Below are 18,909 nucleotides of genomic sequence, written 5' to 3'. Positions count from 1 at the left end.
AGGCAACTTTTAGTCTAAAGAAGATAGAGTACATAGGCGATATTGGGAGGCCCAGACAGGGGAATGACTAGGATTTTTAATATTTATTTTAACAATAAATAACAGACTAAGCTAGAACTGTTAATTATGTTATATCCGCGCTTCTCTGGTGGTTGTAATAAATTTGATTGATTTACGCTTTCATTTATGAAGAACCATATTAGTTACAAACTTTATTAAATAGAAAATATTGTGAAGGTGAACTGATTCTGTCTGACTCATCTGATGTAGCAGACAGAATCCTGCCTTTGATCTCTGTGTGGTATCCATTTATGTCAGTGGAAGATGCATGTGCAGATGGAAGACATTATCTGGTCTATTCAGGCTTTGTCTATACTGAGGGAACTTAAAGTGGTTTTCCTCCTATTGCTGCTATTAGTTCAGCTCCCTAGTATAGTATAGAGAGGCTGCCACTGGCATTTTAACACCCTGTCTGAGACCTCCTCTGAGACCTGCTTTGACTGGGTACATGGCATCGTGCTTAAAATGCTAGTTGCAGTCTACAGCTCTTTTTAACCCTGTCACTTTCCCCTACTTCTCCTTCTGTTACTGTGGGAAGACTTCTGCAAAAAGATGGGCAAACTGCCTCTTCTCTGCTCGTGACATCACTGCTAGGAGGAATAATTCAAAAATTAGAAACCAAGGCAGTGATGAAAAAATAAACTGCTAAATTAAGTTTTAAAATGGCCCCCAAGCCCTCTCCCAGTTTGATGTTGCTTTCTAAAGAGGCAAATGTAGATACAATAGACTAGAGGTTGTTTGGGTCCAGGTGGAAAAAGAGCCCTTTATATGAGGTCATCAGCTTAATTGGCTAGCAGTAAATAATTAAATCTGACTTTGTCCAGACCAGCATTTTGGTATGTCCTGGGCTGTTAAACAATAGGGGATTTTTCTGAGCCTGGTCTGACTGTCTGCCACAAATAATACTGAATCTACCCCTTAGTGCCTGTGAGCTAAGGAGGTGCTTCTGGTGGTTAGAGGTTTACATTTTCAGAGCTGCCTGTGAGATATAGATACCCTGTTTCCAAATCTCACTTTGAATCCTTTAGTTTTCTCAGGAAGTTATGCATGTGTGTCCCTGTTATACAGGTATATAGGTGGTTTTTTTTGAGGGGGGGGAGAAGAGATTTCCTTCAGATGACTGTAGTCACAAGTACAGCCAGTGGATTTTCCTTATGGATGAAAGAAAATTTAATCTGAAAGAAATTAGTTTTGTTCTTTTTGCCTGTACTCTCCCTTGGACCTGTGCACTGAAGCCAAAGTGTAAGTCTCTCTTAGGAGGAAAGAATCCTTACAGAAAGTACTGGAAACTCATTAAGAGTCAAATTAATTATTTCTCTAAAACAGTGATACTCCGATGCCAGTGATTCAGGAGCCAAATTAGCCATCAACATTAGCCAAAAGAGCCAAGTCATGTGAATTGATAGTTTCATTTACTGTAGTGCTATATATTCATATTTAAACAGTATGACAGTAGAAATATTTAGTTATATTATTCTCACAGCAAAATAACTGATCACATATTATTACTTTATCAACTACAATTGGTTAATAACATAGAAAAAGCATCCTGATTGGTTAATAACTTAGACTGATTAATAATTAAATCACACGGTGTTTTAATATCATGTGTTGCAAAGACCTCCAGGGGACCCATTAAAGAGCCACTTGTTGCTCGTGAACCTCAATCTGAGTATCACTGCTCTAAAATCTGCCTGGATCAGCTGCTTATGTGCTCTGTTATTGCTTTTAGAATGGAAACTGGAGAAATGGAAGAGGCTGGATGTCAACCAGGTATTAAATGTATCCTACTCAAAAGCTCATTACATTAATTCAAAGAGGAAAGTTAATCTCCCACACCACATTTATAAAGGCATTTATGAAAGAAAGGGTGATTGTGCTAACATAATATTTTTCCAGAGTTTGCCACTTGAATATTAAATGACATAGACCACTGCCCTCGGAAACTACATGTGTCTGGGGAAAATTCCACCCTCAGACACTTACAGCTGTTATCTGCATCAATTAATGCAATCGCTATGTTGCTGCAACAGTTTTGCTTCAACTAAAATAAATCACCTTCAGGAAAGGGGCCAAAGATGGGAAATTCAGCCTAGAAGGTGAACGTTTTGGAAAGCTATGAGCAATCAAAAAAAAAGAGGTTTAGAGTAGAAACTACTGAAAGCAGCACCATGGCAAGCACTTTTGAAAATGAATACAAGTCTTTAGGTCTGTAAGCGTTGTGAAATCTTCTTTCCATATAAGTGTAGAAAGGAGTCTTCAGTTTCAATGTGTATTTGATAATTGACTTGGAAACATAAAGTTAGTTTTGTCTGTGACAAATAGTATATTATCGTTTGCTATGTATTTATTTTAAGCAGAACTCCTTTCCGGAAATTCCAGTGAGGAGTTCTGCTTAAAAATCAATGGTACAATATGACTTTGTGTGTTTTGCCTATTATAAATAGTGACTCAGATTCTCCTTTGGTGCATAGGTAAATCTGTAGTAACTCCATTTACTTTAGTGGAGTTACTCCAGATTTACACCAGTGTAGCTAAGGAAATTGATTTCTAGTCTTTTTATGTTAAGGAAAATAAAAATGATAAATACTAAGATCCAGATGATGAATAGTACCTTATTCCATGAGTAGTCCTATTGAAGTTAAGGGACCATTCATGGAATAAGAGGGAACTTAACATGACTAAGGGTACTGGAACCTAGCCCTAAATAGTAAAGGTTGGTCAACGGCTGACATTCTAATAACAAGGGATTAAGAATTCCTTTTTATACATATTATGCTTGGTATGCCACTTTTTTTAAAAAAAAAAAGAGAAGTGTGAAGAAAATAATTCTTTCTTTGATAAAAATAATGAAAAAAAAAAAACAAATAAATTTATCTGATAAAACAGTGAAGGAGATATTGAATTTTGAATTAAAAAAAGGTAGGGTTTTAAAAGTGAATTTATTTTTTTAAATGTGAAATTTTAATATATAAATCTGTTGAATTATCAAACGGGTTTAATTTGGTAGAACATTAAAACTTGTTCTGAAAACTCAAATTTTGATTCCATTCAGAATCAAGAGCATTATTTTGAACCCTGAAAAATATTACTTTGCTGGACTGCTTTAATGCTGTGATAGATTCTATCAGATAGGATACTATTCACATTTCAAAATACAGGTACATTCTTAAAATTAATCTAAATTTATGAATACTTTAAACATCTTGAAGCATGCTCAACTGAGAACATTTTTGTTTGTACAGGCTGATATAGCGCCGCTGATGGCTTCCCTTATTGGTGTTCCTTTTCCCCTTAATTCTGTGGTAAGAAATAAAAAAAAGTAAAAAAGGCTGCATGTTCTTGGGGGGAAAGATGAAAAAAAGATAAAATTGCAAACTTTTGCCATAGTTTATGGGGACTAGTCAAGGATGTAAAATTAAGCATAAGAATAAGTATTGGCAGCATTAAGGCCTAAGCAGATACAATCTGCCTCTTTTATATTATTTTGTAATGTATAACATAATATTTTAAATGATGAAAGTAGTTGATCCATTGTAACCTGTAATTCTGAAAGTATTAAATGGCCACCTTTTTACTTAAACCATGCAAATACTCTGTTAATTTTCTGTAAGGATACACTAGGGTATGAGCTATCGTTCTTTTTCCTTATTTTTAATTGTAAGAGCTGAAACTGTTTTAAAAAAAAATAGTTCCTGAAGTTTAATGTTGAGTTATTTTTAATCAGATTAATTAGTTTACTGAGATATTTTGAGATGATATTTTATTTCATTAGGTTAGTTGATGATTTGATTCCTTATTTGGGATAGATCTTCTTTTTTAACCTTGCCATTTATCTATTTGTATCCATTATTTCTGTCACTCAATGGCTGTCTCATATAATGGAACCAAATTTCTTTATTTAGCCCTAATTAACAACTAAAGCTTTAATTTACTTTTATATTGCTTACCTCACATATGCGTATACAGTACATAACAAAAGTTAAGTGGGGAAAAAGCAAATGTGTATAGTAAAAATACTTTTCTGTAGACTTTGGACAGATTCTGTCTTCTGGTCCTGCCTCTTTGTGCTCCATTTCCATATGTGGTCAGTTGGAACTTTCCCCTAGTGCTGGGAAAGTTTTTTGCTGGTGTAAAGCTAGCTTAATCAGTTCCTATGCCACTCTTCCTCTCAACGCAAGAAGAGGGTGTCACTGGATCACCTCTGAGGATCATTGCCAGCTGATGTTGTAGGTTAGAAAACACATTCATATGGGATTCTTTGATTTACGCTGAGGCTGGGGCTGGAGATTCACAAGGTTGAGAATTAGGGCTTTCTACATGGGGAAATTGACCACATAGGTATACTGGAATAACTATTCCACTGTGGCTATGTTGGTATAACCCTTTCCTCCCCCAGGTGAATACTCTGTGTGGGAATAAAAATGACTTTATTCTACAAAAATAAGCTATGCTGATGAATTTCCCTGTGTAGACCAGCCTTTAGGGAGCAATAACAGTTCCCTTCCAGTCTGGCTCCATTCTCTTGTACTAAGTGGATCTTGGCCCAGGAAAGAATCTGAACCTTCAGAGGGAAACAGATACATTTTGGAAACATAGTATAGATGATACATGTATTTATTAAGAGAGGAGGAGAACAAAGAGAGAATATTAATGGGCCCAGAACTTGTAATAATTAAAAAAATTTACTTCATATTAGAATTGGACTTTTGCCTTTTGGAGAGATTTCATATGAAGATGCAAAAATACACAACACATTTACAGTAAAATATACACATTCAGCATAGGGCTTAAAAAAGAAAAAAAATCTCTTTTGTATGTCACTTTCCCAAATTGTAAAATAGAGATAATGATATCTATACATCTTTGTAAAGTGCTTAGAGAGCTTTGAATGATGATCTCTGTGCAAGTGCTGTGTCTTATTTTACAAATGGAGAAACTGAGGCACAGAGGTTAAGTGACTTACTTGATGTTCCACTTCAAATACGTGGCCAATCAGTAATAGCCCCCGGGGTCTCAATCCTAAAATCAAGGAAGTTGGTGAAAGCTTTCTTTGACTTCAATGGAAGCAGGATTGTCCCCGAGATCTTCTGCATCCCAGTTCTCTGCCAAAAGATCATCCTTTGTCTTTAGTTACTGTTAAGCTTCACTTCTTCAGCCTTCATTGGCTTGTTAATTTGTTCCCTATAAATTACATAATATAAAATATATGTTCTGTTCAGAATTTTTTTCTGTAAGGTTTGAGAAAGATAGATCTTATATTATACTTCTTATATTGATTAGGTCTGATACAGAGGAATAATTATAGGAAGAGTATTTGTTGTAATTTATAACAATAGGTATTTGAGTAATTGTAACTAGCTTTACTTTGTTTTGTCTAGTTTTGGATTATTTGACCAAATATGAATCTTATTAATTCATGTTTAATGTTTGCAGGGAATTCTGCCTTTGGACTATCTGAATAATAGTGCTCATTTCAAAGCTGAGAGCATGTTTACAAATGCTGTTCAGATTCTTGAGCAGTTTAAGGTAAGTAAATTAACATTCAAGTAAACATTTAAAATGAAAAAATATTTCATACCACTATTTAAAAGGTACTACAGTATAGTATATACATCTAAGATAACATTTTGATGATGCATATTGGAAGTCAGAGTAAAAGGGAAATCACATGTACATACTATATGATATGAAATAGATAAAAAGCAGATCTATGTTGGATTGGAAATTTCTTGTTTAAATTTAAGAAAAAAATTAACTTTTTTGAATAATTAATTATTTTTATTGCCCTGAGCATAAATGAAGTTCAGTAATGATTATTGTGCATTATACTGGTGTAGAGAATTTAATTTCTAAGAATCCAGCTGGACCTTGGGTTTGTGTATGCAGTTCAAATTGAAGTAAATGAGAGCAATGCTTGCTTATGTGAGCACAGAAATTGGCCCTAAATTTAATTGTGATATCTGAAAAGAAAGTGGGTTGCTATAGATCATGAGTGGGGAATCTGTTTTCTATGCAACTGGGGTTGGAACATTCCAAGCTCAAAGTTCAGGGCCAATAAACAACTTAATCAGAAGGTAACTAGTGCCTGTCTGCTCATGAAGCATAATGACCAGTAAGTCTCTCAACCAGCCTTTCTTTCTTTCTTTCTTTCTTTCTTTCTTTCTTTCTTTCTTTCTTTCTTTCTTTCTTTTTCTTTCTTTCCACAACACCATTATTTCTATAGTATTGATGGTGTTTGTCACCTTTTTTGCAGGTACATTCACCTCTTTAGTTAATAGGGTGTTGTTCTTCCCTCCCACCTCCCCAAAGTTGTTCCTGGTTCTTGGCTTTGATTAACTCTTACCCTGGCTTTTTCTAATGATAAATTTCCTGTTTGCTAGCTTATTTTTGAAGTCTTTTAGGGGGGCATAGGTTGTGTGTGTGTGTGTTTGAAGGAAAAGTAAGATAACTCAAAAATAATGGGAAGTAGCTCAGCAGCTTAAAGAGATGCCAAGAGATGCTTACTTCTACGGTCCATTGTCCGTACGTTTCCTGTGATGGACAGACCTGACCACTACTTGTATTCCTGGGGAGGATTTTGTCTTGAATGGATGTGAGATATGTAGGAGATTGTTGCTTCAAGCTGTCAGATCCTGGAAGCAGTATACTAGAAATTCCCTTGCTTCTTGTGTGCATCCATTAGGCCCCAGGTCAAACTGGTACAGGAAACCTGAAAGCTGTTTTCAAGGTCCTCCAGGCTGAGTGACTATGATTGCATCAGAGCCTCCCATTTTTGTGCACATTCAGTTTGAGAAGTCCAGTAGCATCAGTTCACATCTTTACAGCAGTGCATTAGCTCCTTTCTGTTGGAGTCAACACCGATGCTTTGGTATGATCAAATCATTGATTTGATTCCTTGATTTAGCTGTGTTTAGCTTTGACTCTGTGCTCAAAGTGGAGCCACCCAGTAAACATTGATTATTTTTTCTCACCTTGTACACTGTGGAAGTCCTACTGTGAGAATTTCTGGTAGATGGCTCACACTTGCCTTTCTAAGAGCACGATTGAATCTTTAGGGGTACTCTTTCAGCACTGTGCAAGTAGTTGTATGGAACTCTTAACTATTTACAAGAGTAGAAAACCCAAAACCCCATCCATTGTGGTAAAAAAATTTGGCCTTTGTTGCTTTTTTACAGCATTAAGAAGCTTTCATATTTCAACCTAAACACTTCATTAACAAGCAACAGAGGGTCCTGTGGCACCTTTGAGACTCACAGAAGTATTGGGAGCATAAGCTTTCGTGGGTAAGAACCTCACTTCTTCAGATGCATCTGAAGCTTTCGTGGGTAAGAACCTCACTTCTTCAGATGCATCTGAAGAAGTGAGGTTCTTACCCACGAAAGCTTATGCTCCCAATACTTCTGTTAGTCTCAAAGGTGCCACAGGACCCTCTGTTGCTTTTTACAGATTCAGATTAACACAGCTACCCCTCTGATACTTCATTAACATTAATTTCTAATTACAGCTTTTATGTTCATTGCTTTCATAATTTGTTTGCAGATTAAGATGACTCAGAAGAAGGAAACTACATTATCATTTCTATTTACACCTTTTCAGTAAGTGCATTTTAAATTTTTTATATTTTAACTGAATAAAAATTATTTTATTTTTCACTTTGATAAGTATTTCAATTATAAGTATTTGATAAGTATTTATGGGATAACAGACAAGCATTAACCCACAGAGATGCAGTCTCTTTCAAATGTACTGTGAGAATGGTATCCCAAATCTTGCCCTCAGATATGAATGAGAGCTGTGCATGCTTATGAGAGTGGAGTTTTTCCTTAGAATTTATATTTTGGAAGAATTTAATCACATAACTTTTAATCATACTTAAAATAACATAAAATTTTAAAATATATTTTCAAGCCAAGCACATACATTAAAATAACTTTTTCTGACTATGCTATGGTTGAGTATTAAATAATAGATTAGAGACATTCTTACGATTGCAGGAGTGTACAAAATGTGTGTTTTTCCAGGTTTGCTCTCTTTTATGAACAAAACACATCTATACTAGTGTATCTACTAATACAGTTGCTTGAGCATTTCCATTACAAAGGTGAATTTCAGTTATTAATAACGGTCTTGGATTAAATTTGGTGTGATTCTCAGGGAGCAGTTCCCTCCACCCCCAGGAAGTTTAATCAGAAGTGATTGAGCCATTTTTAAGCATGGTATGAGTAGGGGAAAACAATGAAGATTTCCTGCTAAGAATAAATATTTGTGGTTTTTTTTCTTTTTAAACAACTGTTCAGCCTCAGTGGAAGGTATTGGAAATTTAAAATTTGACGGACTAACTTCCTGCCAAATCAGTTAAAAGGCACATCTGTCTCATGAAAATTGGATTTGACGTGGCAGAGTTTTAAAAGTTTTTAAAACATACTTTATTCATGCACAAAATATATCATTCTGAAATTATTAAAACTAAAAGTCTCATTCTTAAATTATTAAGGCTAACAGTCTCCCAACATTCCATTGACAATGCACAGGTATGCAGACATAAATTGAGTGGAAATTTCAATTGATTAGAAGATATCTGATAATTCCACTGAAGTGGAGTGGAATTTTAGCTTTTATCGGTAAAAGATAGTGAGATATGATTTACTCCTTTTCTTACGACAGTTGGGTATATTTATGTCCCAACTGAATTAAGAGGGAATTTGCCCATTGTGTGGATGTATTAGACTTCAGGCCATACATAGAAGGGGACCCAGCAGTACACAACACTTATGCCCCGCTTTCTCAAAACCTGCAGAATTTACACGCTGTAGGACCTTCATTTCTAGAGCGATGTAGGGTCTTCTGAAGTGGCTTTTGATGTTATTTAGTGTGAGCTGTGTTCTAGTGCATACACCCACTCACCTGTTAATCCTTCCTCTCACATACAGTAACTCCTCACTTAACATCGTCCTGGTTAATGTTTCATTGTTACGTTGCTGATCTATTAGAGAACATGCTCGTTTAAAGTTGCACAATGCTCCCTTATAACGTTGTTTGGCAGCTGGCTGCTTTGTCCACTGCTTGTAGGAAGAGCAGCCCATTGGAGCTAGCTGGTGGGGGCTTGCAACAACGGTGGGCTGGCAGCCCTCCCATCAGCTCCTCTAAGTTCCCTGTGCGGCAGCTGCCCAGCAGGCTATCAGTTGCTGGGCAGTTCAGCTGTCCCTTCCCCCACTGCCGTGTGCTGCTCCTGCCCTCTGCCTTAGAGTTGCTCCTGGGAGCCTCCTGCTTGCTGTGCAGGAGATGGGGGGGAAGGTGGGTGCTGATGTCAGGGTCTCCCCCTCCTCCTGTTCCTGTACCCCATCTCCACAGAGCAAGGGGGGGACATGACAGGGCTCAGGACAGAGAGAGCTTGCTGGCAGCAGCTGCTGTCTCAACTTGCTGATCTACTTAAAAAGGTAGTGTACTTAGAGTGGGGTCAGCATACTTAAATTCTGTTGTGTCTCCTCCCTCCATTCGTGCTTCCTTGTAGAGCATGAGGCTATACTAACAACGTGTTAACCCTTGAGGGCTCAGCCGAATGCTAGTTCATCATTTAGCAGCAAGGCATTCCCTGGGAAATATCCCACCCTCTTCCACCCTCTGACTCCACCACTCAACCAAACTTCACAATCATCATTGCTGTATACGGTATTAACTTGTTTGTTTAAAACTTATACTGTATGTGTGTGTGTGTGTGTGTGTGTATATATATATAGTCTTTTGTCTGGCAAAACAATTTCCCTGGAACATAACCCCCCTGCCCCCCCTTTACATTAATTCTTATGGGGAAATTGGATTCGCTTAACATTGTTTCACTTAAAATAGCATTTTTCAGGAACACAACGTTAAGCAAGAAGTTACTGTAGGTTGTTTGTGCTTCTGACAATAATCTGCTTTGGGGCCAGTCTGACTATATGCTCAGTTCAAGCTACTTTCTTCCCCAAAGGATTTCAGTCTTGAATTAGATCCACGAGTTTGTCTTCAGTAAAATTTAATTCTGTATTCAGTTGCTGGAGTGTTCCAAAAATGTTTTGTCATTTGGAGCAGCTGCCTTTCCTTCAGGAAATGAGACTGACTTAACTGGAGTCTGTAAAATCCTAAGAACTTTAAATATCATCTCTTTTTGTGATGTAGATTAAATTTGCTAAATAAGATTCCTGTCTTTGTAGACAGAGATTATTTGCTGTGGTATTTTATACCACAGTTTCCTCAAAGGGAAAGATTCAGGATTTTTAAGCTCTCAGACCCCAGTCAAAGCAGTCTCAAAAGGATATAAAAAGTTTTAATCAAAACTCTGATTAGAAATGACATTTTTGTTATCAGAGAATTTGTGAATCCATGTGGAACAAAAATGCCATATGGGAAGGAGGGGCATTTAGGTTTTTATTTCGCTCTGGATCTGCCATGAGGATATTTCCTTTGTTTCCTATTTTTTTCCAGAAAGACCTGTCTAGTTCTGTATCATGATATTTTTCTCTCACGTTAATGCTGAATGTACTGTTAGGAAGATATAAATGCTTTTGAGTTCATGATAGGCAAGTGTTTTGTATCTGTTTTGGTTTTTGAGTTTGGATCAATGTAAGTGGAAATCCCAGGGATTCTTATAATTTAACAAATATGAGTGGGGGGCGGGGGGAATGTTCTTTCTGTTCTTCTTTTTCCGTTATGCCACTTTTCCTGGTGAGAGTTGTGGTGGCAGCATGGAGAGTAGGGAGGACCAGACCTCCTTTTCCTCTGCAACAGATTCCAGGTGCTCCTGGGGGATTCCCCAGCATTCCCAGGCCAGCCAGGAGATATAACCCTTCCAAAGTGTCTGGGTCTGCCTCCCAGGGGACATCCTTATCAGGTGCCCAAACCACCTCACCTGGTTCCTCTTGATCCAGAGGAGTAGTGGGTCTACTCCAAGACCCCCACATAGCTGAGCCCCTCACCCTGTCATGGAGAGTAAGCCCAGAAACCAATGAGGTTTCTCCTCAGGGTGTCTGGGGAAAAATGTACTTTAAACTTAATATGAGCCTGTAGTAATTTTGTTGTACAGTCTGTTGCCCAAGTAACATTAAACAGAACAAACGATTGATTTCTTGAGATTCTCTTTAATAGTATCTGCTTCAGTTGATTCAGTAATAATTCTAATCATCGATGACTTTCTAGGGTTCCTGTGTGTATTAAAAATAAACAAACAAAATCCCATAAATGTGCAAATGAGCATGCAGATAGCCTGCATGGTGAAAGGTTTTGGACTAGCACATGACAGTTTGTTATATGGATCTTTTTAACCTTTTATCTTTACTATATTAAAGATAAATATTCTTGTCTTGCTGAGGTACTGAAGATGAGTGCACTCTTCTACAGTCTGATAATCTTTCCAACTTCATTCTAGGGGAGGAGGGCGAAAAGCCTGACCAGAATCACTACCCAACTCTCATAATAGTTCTAAATTTCCAAGAGTCTTCCACCTGAAAACTTACTGTTAGGTAGGTTACTTGACACCTGGGCTTGATTCTGAAGTGTGCTCATCACTTTGGCTCTGATCTGGCAAAGCACATGCTAAACACTAACCATATGAGTAGCCTCATAGACTTTGTGGCTTAAAGTTAAACATGTGCTTAAGTGCTTGATTGGAAGCACCAAAAGGCAGCATGACTATTGTCTTGCAGTGTACATATTATCAGTAGCTGATGACACAGTACTTCTTGTTTCATAAGTATTTAAATTGGATAAGATTTCACAAAAAGAAAGAGTACATTTTACTGCTACATTAATATTCTATACTAGGAGAAAAAAATCCTTGGAGCTGAAAAAAATCACCTTACATTTTGTTTGTTTATATTTACTCCTATTTTTGGAAATAGTGGAAAATGAATTGCACAAGCACAAACTACCTTTTGCAGGCAAAGCATGCCCCGTAGGAAGGGCAAAAGGGGCAGTTTGTTCCAGGCCCCCCATTTGAGAGGGCCCTCAGTCCATGGAATTTGAGTGAGTGGCATTGTGACCTGGCACACGGGGTTGCAGCACCACTCAGGTTTGGCAACGATGTGTGCCAGGTCACAATACTCAGAGAGGGGACCTGGGCCCAGCCCTGCAGGACAGAAACCTCCTCTGTCATGCTGTCTGGAGTGGCTCACAACTGTGACTGCCTACATCAGGGCAGACTGTCAGAAGACAGGGCAGATACCCCAAGCTGGTGGTATGTTCTATAATTAGATTTCACCAAGCCGGTAACAAGTGTGAACTCCTGGATCACCATGGAGTCACACACGGTCCCCTTAGACTCTCCAGCCTACCTTGCCACCAGCTGAACTTGAACTTTTTGATAATGGTCACTTAACCAAAAGTCATACCACATCAGGTTGCTCCCAGTACCAAGAGCAATTATTGAGAGGTTAAAGCAGGTAAAATATATGTACAGATGAATAACCATATGCAATTCCAAATGATGGCAGTGATATAATAAACTGCCAGTTTCCCAGAAGTCTCTTCAGGGTACCCAGATTGTTTCTGGGGATTTCTGCTTTGTGTCTGGTACACTTCCCTGTAAGAGTCCAGAGGTGAAGTATCAGAGGGGTAACCATGATAGTCTGGATCTGAAAAAAGCAACAAAGAGTCCTGTGGCACCTTATAGACTAACAGACGTTTTGGAGCATAAGCTTTCGTGGGTGAATACCCACTTTGTCAGATGCATGTAGTGGAAGTTTCCAGAGGCAGGTATAAATATGCAGGCAAGAATCAGTCCAGAGGTGAAAGATCTTTCCTTGAATCCATATTGATAGCTTTTTCTGACAGGAAAAAACATGAGCTTTTTCAGTGAGTGAGGAAGGCAGTTCGAGTTTTTGACCTCTGGTCATCACACACAGTGGCTACTTGTTTTGGAATTAGCATTTTTCTGTTAAAGTCCTTCATTAGCATTCCACAAGGCTTCTCTGATGGGTGATGTAGTTAAAGGGATATACACAATATAAAAGGTTGCTCCTGCATTATAAAATGATACAGACAAGTGAAATCAATGCAAGTAACTTCCCATTAGTTTTATGAAGTCTTTGAGTCAAATACACTCGTCTGCCTTCAACAATCACTTTGATCTACACTAATACCAGGGCCGGCTCTAGGCACCAGCAAAGCAAGCAGTTGCTTGGGGCAGCATATTTGCAGGGGCGCAAGAATCCAGCATGGGAGCTGAGAACCAACAGGGAGCCCTGGGAGCTGTAGTTCCTTGGTTAGCTCCCTGCCTATAGAACCAGCCCTGGAGCAGGGAAAGAACTACATTTCCCAGCATTCCCTCGGCTGTTAGTAACAGGAAAGGGAGGGGGAAGGAGTATGGAACTGAAACCTGCAGCTTGCTGTGAATGGTAGGGACAGAGCCAGCTCTAGGTTTTTTGCCGCCCCCCCACCCCAGCCCTGGGCTCCCCCCTCACCCCTGTGTTGCCCCAGCCCTGGACTCTCCCCCACTCACACTCCCTGCTGCCCCAGCTCTGGCCCCCACCTGCACCCCACTGCTGCCCCAGCCCTGGGCTCTCCCACCACCCGCACCTACTGCTGCCCCAGCCCTGGGCTCCCCTCACACCGCCTGCCGCCCCAGCTCTGACCTCCACCTGCACCTCCTGCCACCCCAGCCCTGGGCTCCCCCCTCACCCCTGTGTTGCCCCAGCCCTGGGCTCCCCCCTCACCCCTGTGTTGCCCCAGCCCTGGACTCTCCCCCACTCACACTCCCTGCCGCCCCAGCTCTGGCCCCCACCTGCACCCCCCTGCTGCCCCAGCCCTGGGCTCTCCCACCACCCGCACCTACTGCTGCCCCAGCCCTGGGCTCCCCCCCCCACCGCCTGCCGCCCCAGCTCTGACCCCCACCTGCACCTCCTGCCACCCCAGCCCTGGGCTCTTCTCCCCCCCCCCCCCCGCACCCGCACCTCCTGCTGCCCCAGCCCTGGGCTCTCCCCACACCTGCACCCCCTGCCGCCCCAGCTCTGGCCCCCACCCGCACCCCCTGCTGCCCCAGCTCTGGGCTCTCCCCCAAAGAAAGAATTGGGTGGACTAAATGGACAGTGCCCCTCTCTGTCTGAAGCCTAGCAAGGGAGGTACGTGGATCCCACTAGAATTTAAAATGAAAAGTAAGGGAGGGGAGGCTCTACTAGACTGGGCAGCTTTAGATACAGTACCAGGCACGTAGAAGGATTTCCACTTCTGAGCCATGGAAGCAGAAATTGACTTTTCTTTTCCAGATTTTAACACCCTCAAAATTCAGGCGTGCTCAAGCTCAATTTGGGCAACTGTGTTACTTCATTTCTCCCTAATCAAATATACTGATCCACTGTAACTTGCTGTAGAAAAAGTAGAATAAATTGAGCAAGAAATGCTTCCCAGTGGTTATTAGGACTGGAATTGCTATTTTCAACAGCCATTTTTTTTTTTTTTAAGTTTTAGTTTTATTTGTTTAAAAGGAAGACCGGGATATTGCATTGGCAAATTCCCCATAGAAACAAAGAATGGAACAAAAGAATAATAAAGGCACCTCAACTTTTCCTCATTTATGTAGGACAGTCTTATAATATGCATCCAGATATACTCCAATCACACAAGCTGAAAATTGTTCCACTTCACTGCAGTTCTGTAACTATACGGGAACTAATCCTGTCTGTGTTCTGTGCACATCCAAAATTCCTGCTGAATGACCCGCCCTGGGAGCGAGTTACCAGTGACCCAGGGCTGCACTTCACTGCAGTTGGGGGGTGAGGGGCAGCCAAAAATTTTTTTGCTTGGGGCAGCAAAAAACCTAGAGCCGGCCCTGACTAATACACAAATGAATTGGCCTGAATAGACTTTAGCATGACCTGGTCTGCCAGTGTCACAGCCAATATGGGGTGAGTGTGGGGCAGGCAACTCCCGCTCCCTCTTTGGGCCTTAGTTTTAGGGTGAGTAAGGTGAGGTGCCTTGGTTTCAGATTTTGCCCTCAGCCCCCAAAAACCTTTGTGCAGCCTGGTCTACAGGACTAGAGTTAGCAATAGCAAAGCCGGGGCGGTTTGACCTCTATGCTGTCCCACAGACAAGTAAAAAGCGATCCAGACTAACACGGCTACCCCTCTGATACTTGCCACAGATGTGTGTCCCAATGCATTTGGTGTAAGAAATTATTGGTATGTTGTATTTCATTGTAATTGGAAACGGTACAGCTGCATCCCAATGGCTCAAAATTCATTGAAAATATACGGTATTTGGAGATGTAAGTAGGGAGTTAATGGAAGATTTACACACAGATTGTGCTAATCTATGATTGCTCTTGTCTGCTGTTGAAGATAAGCAGGGTTCTGTGTTTGCATTCCCTCCAGGCACAACTGTCCTTCTCATTAAGGTAAGAATAATTCCCTTCCCCCACTATTCAGTGATGGATGGTGAATTTGTATAATGGAGTTAATTGCACTTTTTTTCTGATGCTAGAAATCTGAAAATTGCAATACAGAAAAAGAGCGCACACCAATTAAATAATCTACTTCCACTTAATTTACAGGCCTTTTGTGAGTCATTATTAATTAGTGCTTTGAGAGCCTCTGAAAGATATTGTAGAAATCCAAAATGTTAATAATATTCCATTTTTGGAATATTATTCATTTTAATGTAAATTTTAAGCAAGTTAAAAGTCTGTATAGGAAGTTCTTTAATAAGTCCCTTTTAAAATGATTTAAAGGACATGATTGGGTGAGTGTTTATATTAGGCCCATACCACAAGGAACATGGATTTTAAATCTTTTTAAAGTTGTTCCATATAACTGAATTTTCAGAAATTCTGGAACAGATCTGAATCAGAAATTTCTGCTTAAGAAATTCTGTATTTCCCCATTTGGCTAGTCAAAAAATTCTTTTGAAACCGTTGACAGAAAATTTAGTTTTTGACAAATTGAAAAATTTCAAGGAAGCATCTGAAAATGTTGACTTCTCAATGAAAACTTTTTTTATTTAGTTTTATTTTTGTCAAACTTTTTATGGAAAAAGAAACCTTTTTTCTAAACCTGCTCTACTTTCCAGATACTTTGTTACCAAGTGCCCTGGGAAATTTTATGTCAACTCCAGATTTCATGCTTCAAAAGCTAGAGTCTTTGATATATTCTGTGCGGGTGAATATAATAATATGAAAGTGTTGAGTGCTTTAAGACCCTTTAATGTTGACACAGAGTCCAAACTCAGTGAAATTTACTCCTATTTACATTAACTTTTGGCAATAGAGAGAGATTACATTGAACTGAAGCAAAAGTCTTCTGATTTGCACAAGTAATCTATTGTCTAGGAAAATTGTGGCTAGCATGATGTTCAGAAGATAACAGGGAAGATTGTAACTGCCCTTTTGTATGTGGATCCCAATTCCACTTTTTTTGTTTGATTCAGCAGTCAAATGTTGCGGAGGACAGATGTGACCACTCTGTACTGCCATCATAACTTGAGCAGTCTCTGCATGCACAGATTGAGGTGAGTTAGAACTCTCAGACAGCTCTAGCTATTTATAAGGAAGCATCTGGCTCCAAGCGATACAATATTGTTCACACCTGAAAGTCTGGCAGACACCTTTACAGAGGATCAAATCTGAACAAAATCATACCTTGAGTCTAGTTATGAGACTCTGTTACAAGTGTGAAACTCAGGAAGTACTTGCCAATTACAAGTCTACTGCAGATTGAACAAGACCGTGACCTGCTTCCACAAGAATGAATCATGTTACTGATAGAGTCTCTCACTTGTGTATGCAAAGTCATTGTATGGTTCATGCCACTGGAAAATCCCTTTGATTGTCTTAGACTTCTAGAAGCTCACATGAAGAAAAGATCCATTTTCTTAGGTAGAGTTTTTTTTTTTCTCCCTCCTCATCCCTCCCAGCCAGAAGAAAAATCTTCAAAAGCTGTTTGCTTAGCGAAACAGGAGACTTTCCTGTTATGCACATGCTTCCAAATTCTGACCTTTTGACTTTTGCATATAAGAAAGGAAGGTAACAAGGTGCCAGATACTAAAAATAAAAGGAAGAGTAAGAGAGGACAAATAGTAAAATAAATCCCAGGATTTGCTAGCCGGTAAAAGTTGATGTCCGGGGAAACAGTCTCTCTCATTACAGTGTGGCTGTAGCCATGTCACTTCCAGGATATTAGAGACACAAGGTGGGCGAAGTAATATCTTTTATTGGACCAACTTCTGTTGGTGAGAGAGACAAACTTTCAAGAGATGTGAAGAAGAGCATCGCCCCCCCTGACTTCATCCACCTTGTCAATCTATCTCATTAGCAGTCTGACCATTTTATGTACCCTGAGGCAACTGCAGAAGAGCAAAGCTGGCACAATTGCCATAGGAGTGTGCTAAGGAACCAGATGCCACTGTGCAAAAATACTCTCAAAGGTTGGCATCTCTAGCTGGGAAAGTAGTCATAAAAGGCACAGCAGGAAGACTGATATAGTGAAATGAATAGATGGAAGATCAAGTGCCACACCAAAATCTTCTTACTCGATAACTGTAACATTATTATTCTGACAAGTGTGAGAGGTTAAAAAAATATTAAATTACCAAAAGCATCGGACTGTCTGTGCATGTGCCTGTTTGTACACAATATTTTCAGGAAAAATCCTGCTTCCAGCAATTAGCTTTCTGATTGCCTCACAATCAGATGGAGGGAGCAGTAATTTAGGAATTCAATACAAATAACAGAAGTTTAGGTGAATTTTAATTGCCACTTGCTTTTCAGTAATCACGTTTCTTGTTTAAAGCCTGCAGTAATATTACTTTAGTAAATAGGATTCTTCATTGGGAAATAACTCAGACATTTTGTACTATTTAACAGTAAGCATATATCTTGTCGCATATGAGATATTTTCACATCTGATATGATAATCTTTAGATAACTGAATTTGTTGGCATCTTAAACCTAGTTATACCACTTTTTTTTTTTTTTTTTTTTTTAAACCATAGATCAGTGATCTGGTACATCTTTAGTGTAGTGCAGGGGTCGGCAACGTTCGGCACGCAGCTCGCCAGGGTAAGCATCCTAGCGGGCCGGGCCAGTTTATTTACCCGCTGACGCGGCAGGTTTGGCCAGCACATCCCTCGGCCTGCGCCGCTTCCCGCCGCCCCCATTGGCCCGGGACGGCGAACCGCGGCGAGTGGGGGGCCGCGATCGGCCGAACCTGCCGCGTCAGCAGGTAAATAAACTAGCCCGACCCTCTAGGGTGCTTACCCTGGCGAGCCGCGTGCCGAACATTGCCGACCCCTGGTGTAGTTCATGCGGGGTTCAATCCACAACTATAGTTCAATGAGAATTGTGTCCATACCTCACCATGCACCACACTGAAAATCTAGACCTCTGTCTTTGTTTTTCAGTATTAGTTTAAAATGTAACACTCTTAAATATATGCCAGGTTTTAACCTAGAAAATGTTAGATCACACCAGGCAAGTCTTTCTGCAGAATTATGCATTATTTGCCATGGTTACAGAAAAGAATGTGGAGTGCACCTTTGAAGTAATCTGGGAACTTCAAAGAAATGCCATATACACAGACACATTTATTCTGTCTTTACTCTTGCTCTGACAGCTGAAGATGTAAAACTGCCTTGTCTCCTTTTTGTCAGATGTTCTTTCAAAACTGGTGTAGTTAAGGTATGCTTGCAAAATTGACAGTTGGTGCAAAGAAAAGGCGGTAACTTTTTTCTATCCTTTTAATCTGAGATTGTGTCCCCGGAGGTACCAGAGCCCCTGGTGCCTCCTTTGAAGCATTCTAGTATTAACAAAGAGGATCTTGTGGTGGTCCTTAATTCAGAAAATGCCAATACAGATGGCACTTCCCATAATGCACTGTGACAGCTGAT

At 39.8% G+C, this 18,909-nt stretch overlaps 1 protein-coding gene across 25 annotated transcripts in view; it reads left to right on the top strand.

The window, feature by feature from the left end:
• Positions 1 to 18,909, top strand: part of PIGN (phosphatidylinositol glycan anchor biosynthesis class N) — a 155,976-nt gene that overhangs the window by 49,609 nt on the left and 87,458 nt on the right. For 12 of the 25 annotated variants that reach the window (XR_002889152.3, XR_002889153.3, XR_002889151.3 and 9 more), the window contains 5 exons: positions 1,793 to 1,833; positions 3,306 to 3,365; positions 5,497 to 5,589; positions 7,603 to 7,658; positions 16,453 to 16,533. Coding sequence is in view for 15 of the 25 variants with exons in the window: in XM_024107321.3 (XP_023963089.1) it covers positions 1,793 to 1,833; positions 3,306 to 3,365; positions 5,497 to 5,589; positions 7,603 to 7,658; positions 16,453 to 16,533 (331 nt within the window). In the remaining 10 variants the exon portion in view is untranslated. The remainder of the gene's footprint in view (positions 1 to 1,792; positions 1,834 to 3,305; positions 3,366 to 5,496; positions 5,590 to 7,602; positions 7,659 to 16,452; positions 16,534 to 18,909) is intronic. The other 13 variants (XR_010598692.1, XR_010598694.1, XR_010598690.1 and 10 more) reach the window with 2 other exon arrangements.

Source organism: Chrysemys picta, chromosome 2 (assembly GCF_011386835.1).
Source record: "Chrysemys picta bellii isolate R12L10 chromosome 2, ASM1138683v2, whole genome shotgun sequence".
In the NCBI taxonomy this organism is placed as follows: domain Eukaryota; kingdom Metazoa; phylum Chordata; order Testudines; family Emydidae; genus Chrysemys; species Chrysemys picta.
The sequence above is the reverse complement of the archived record's forward strand: the minus strand, read 5'-3'. Positions and strand labels throughout refer to the sequence as shown.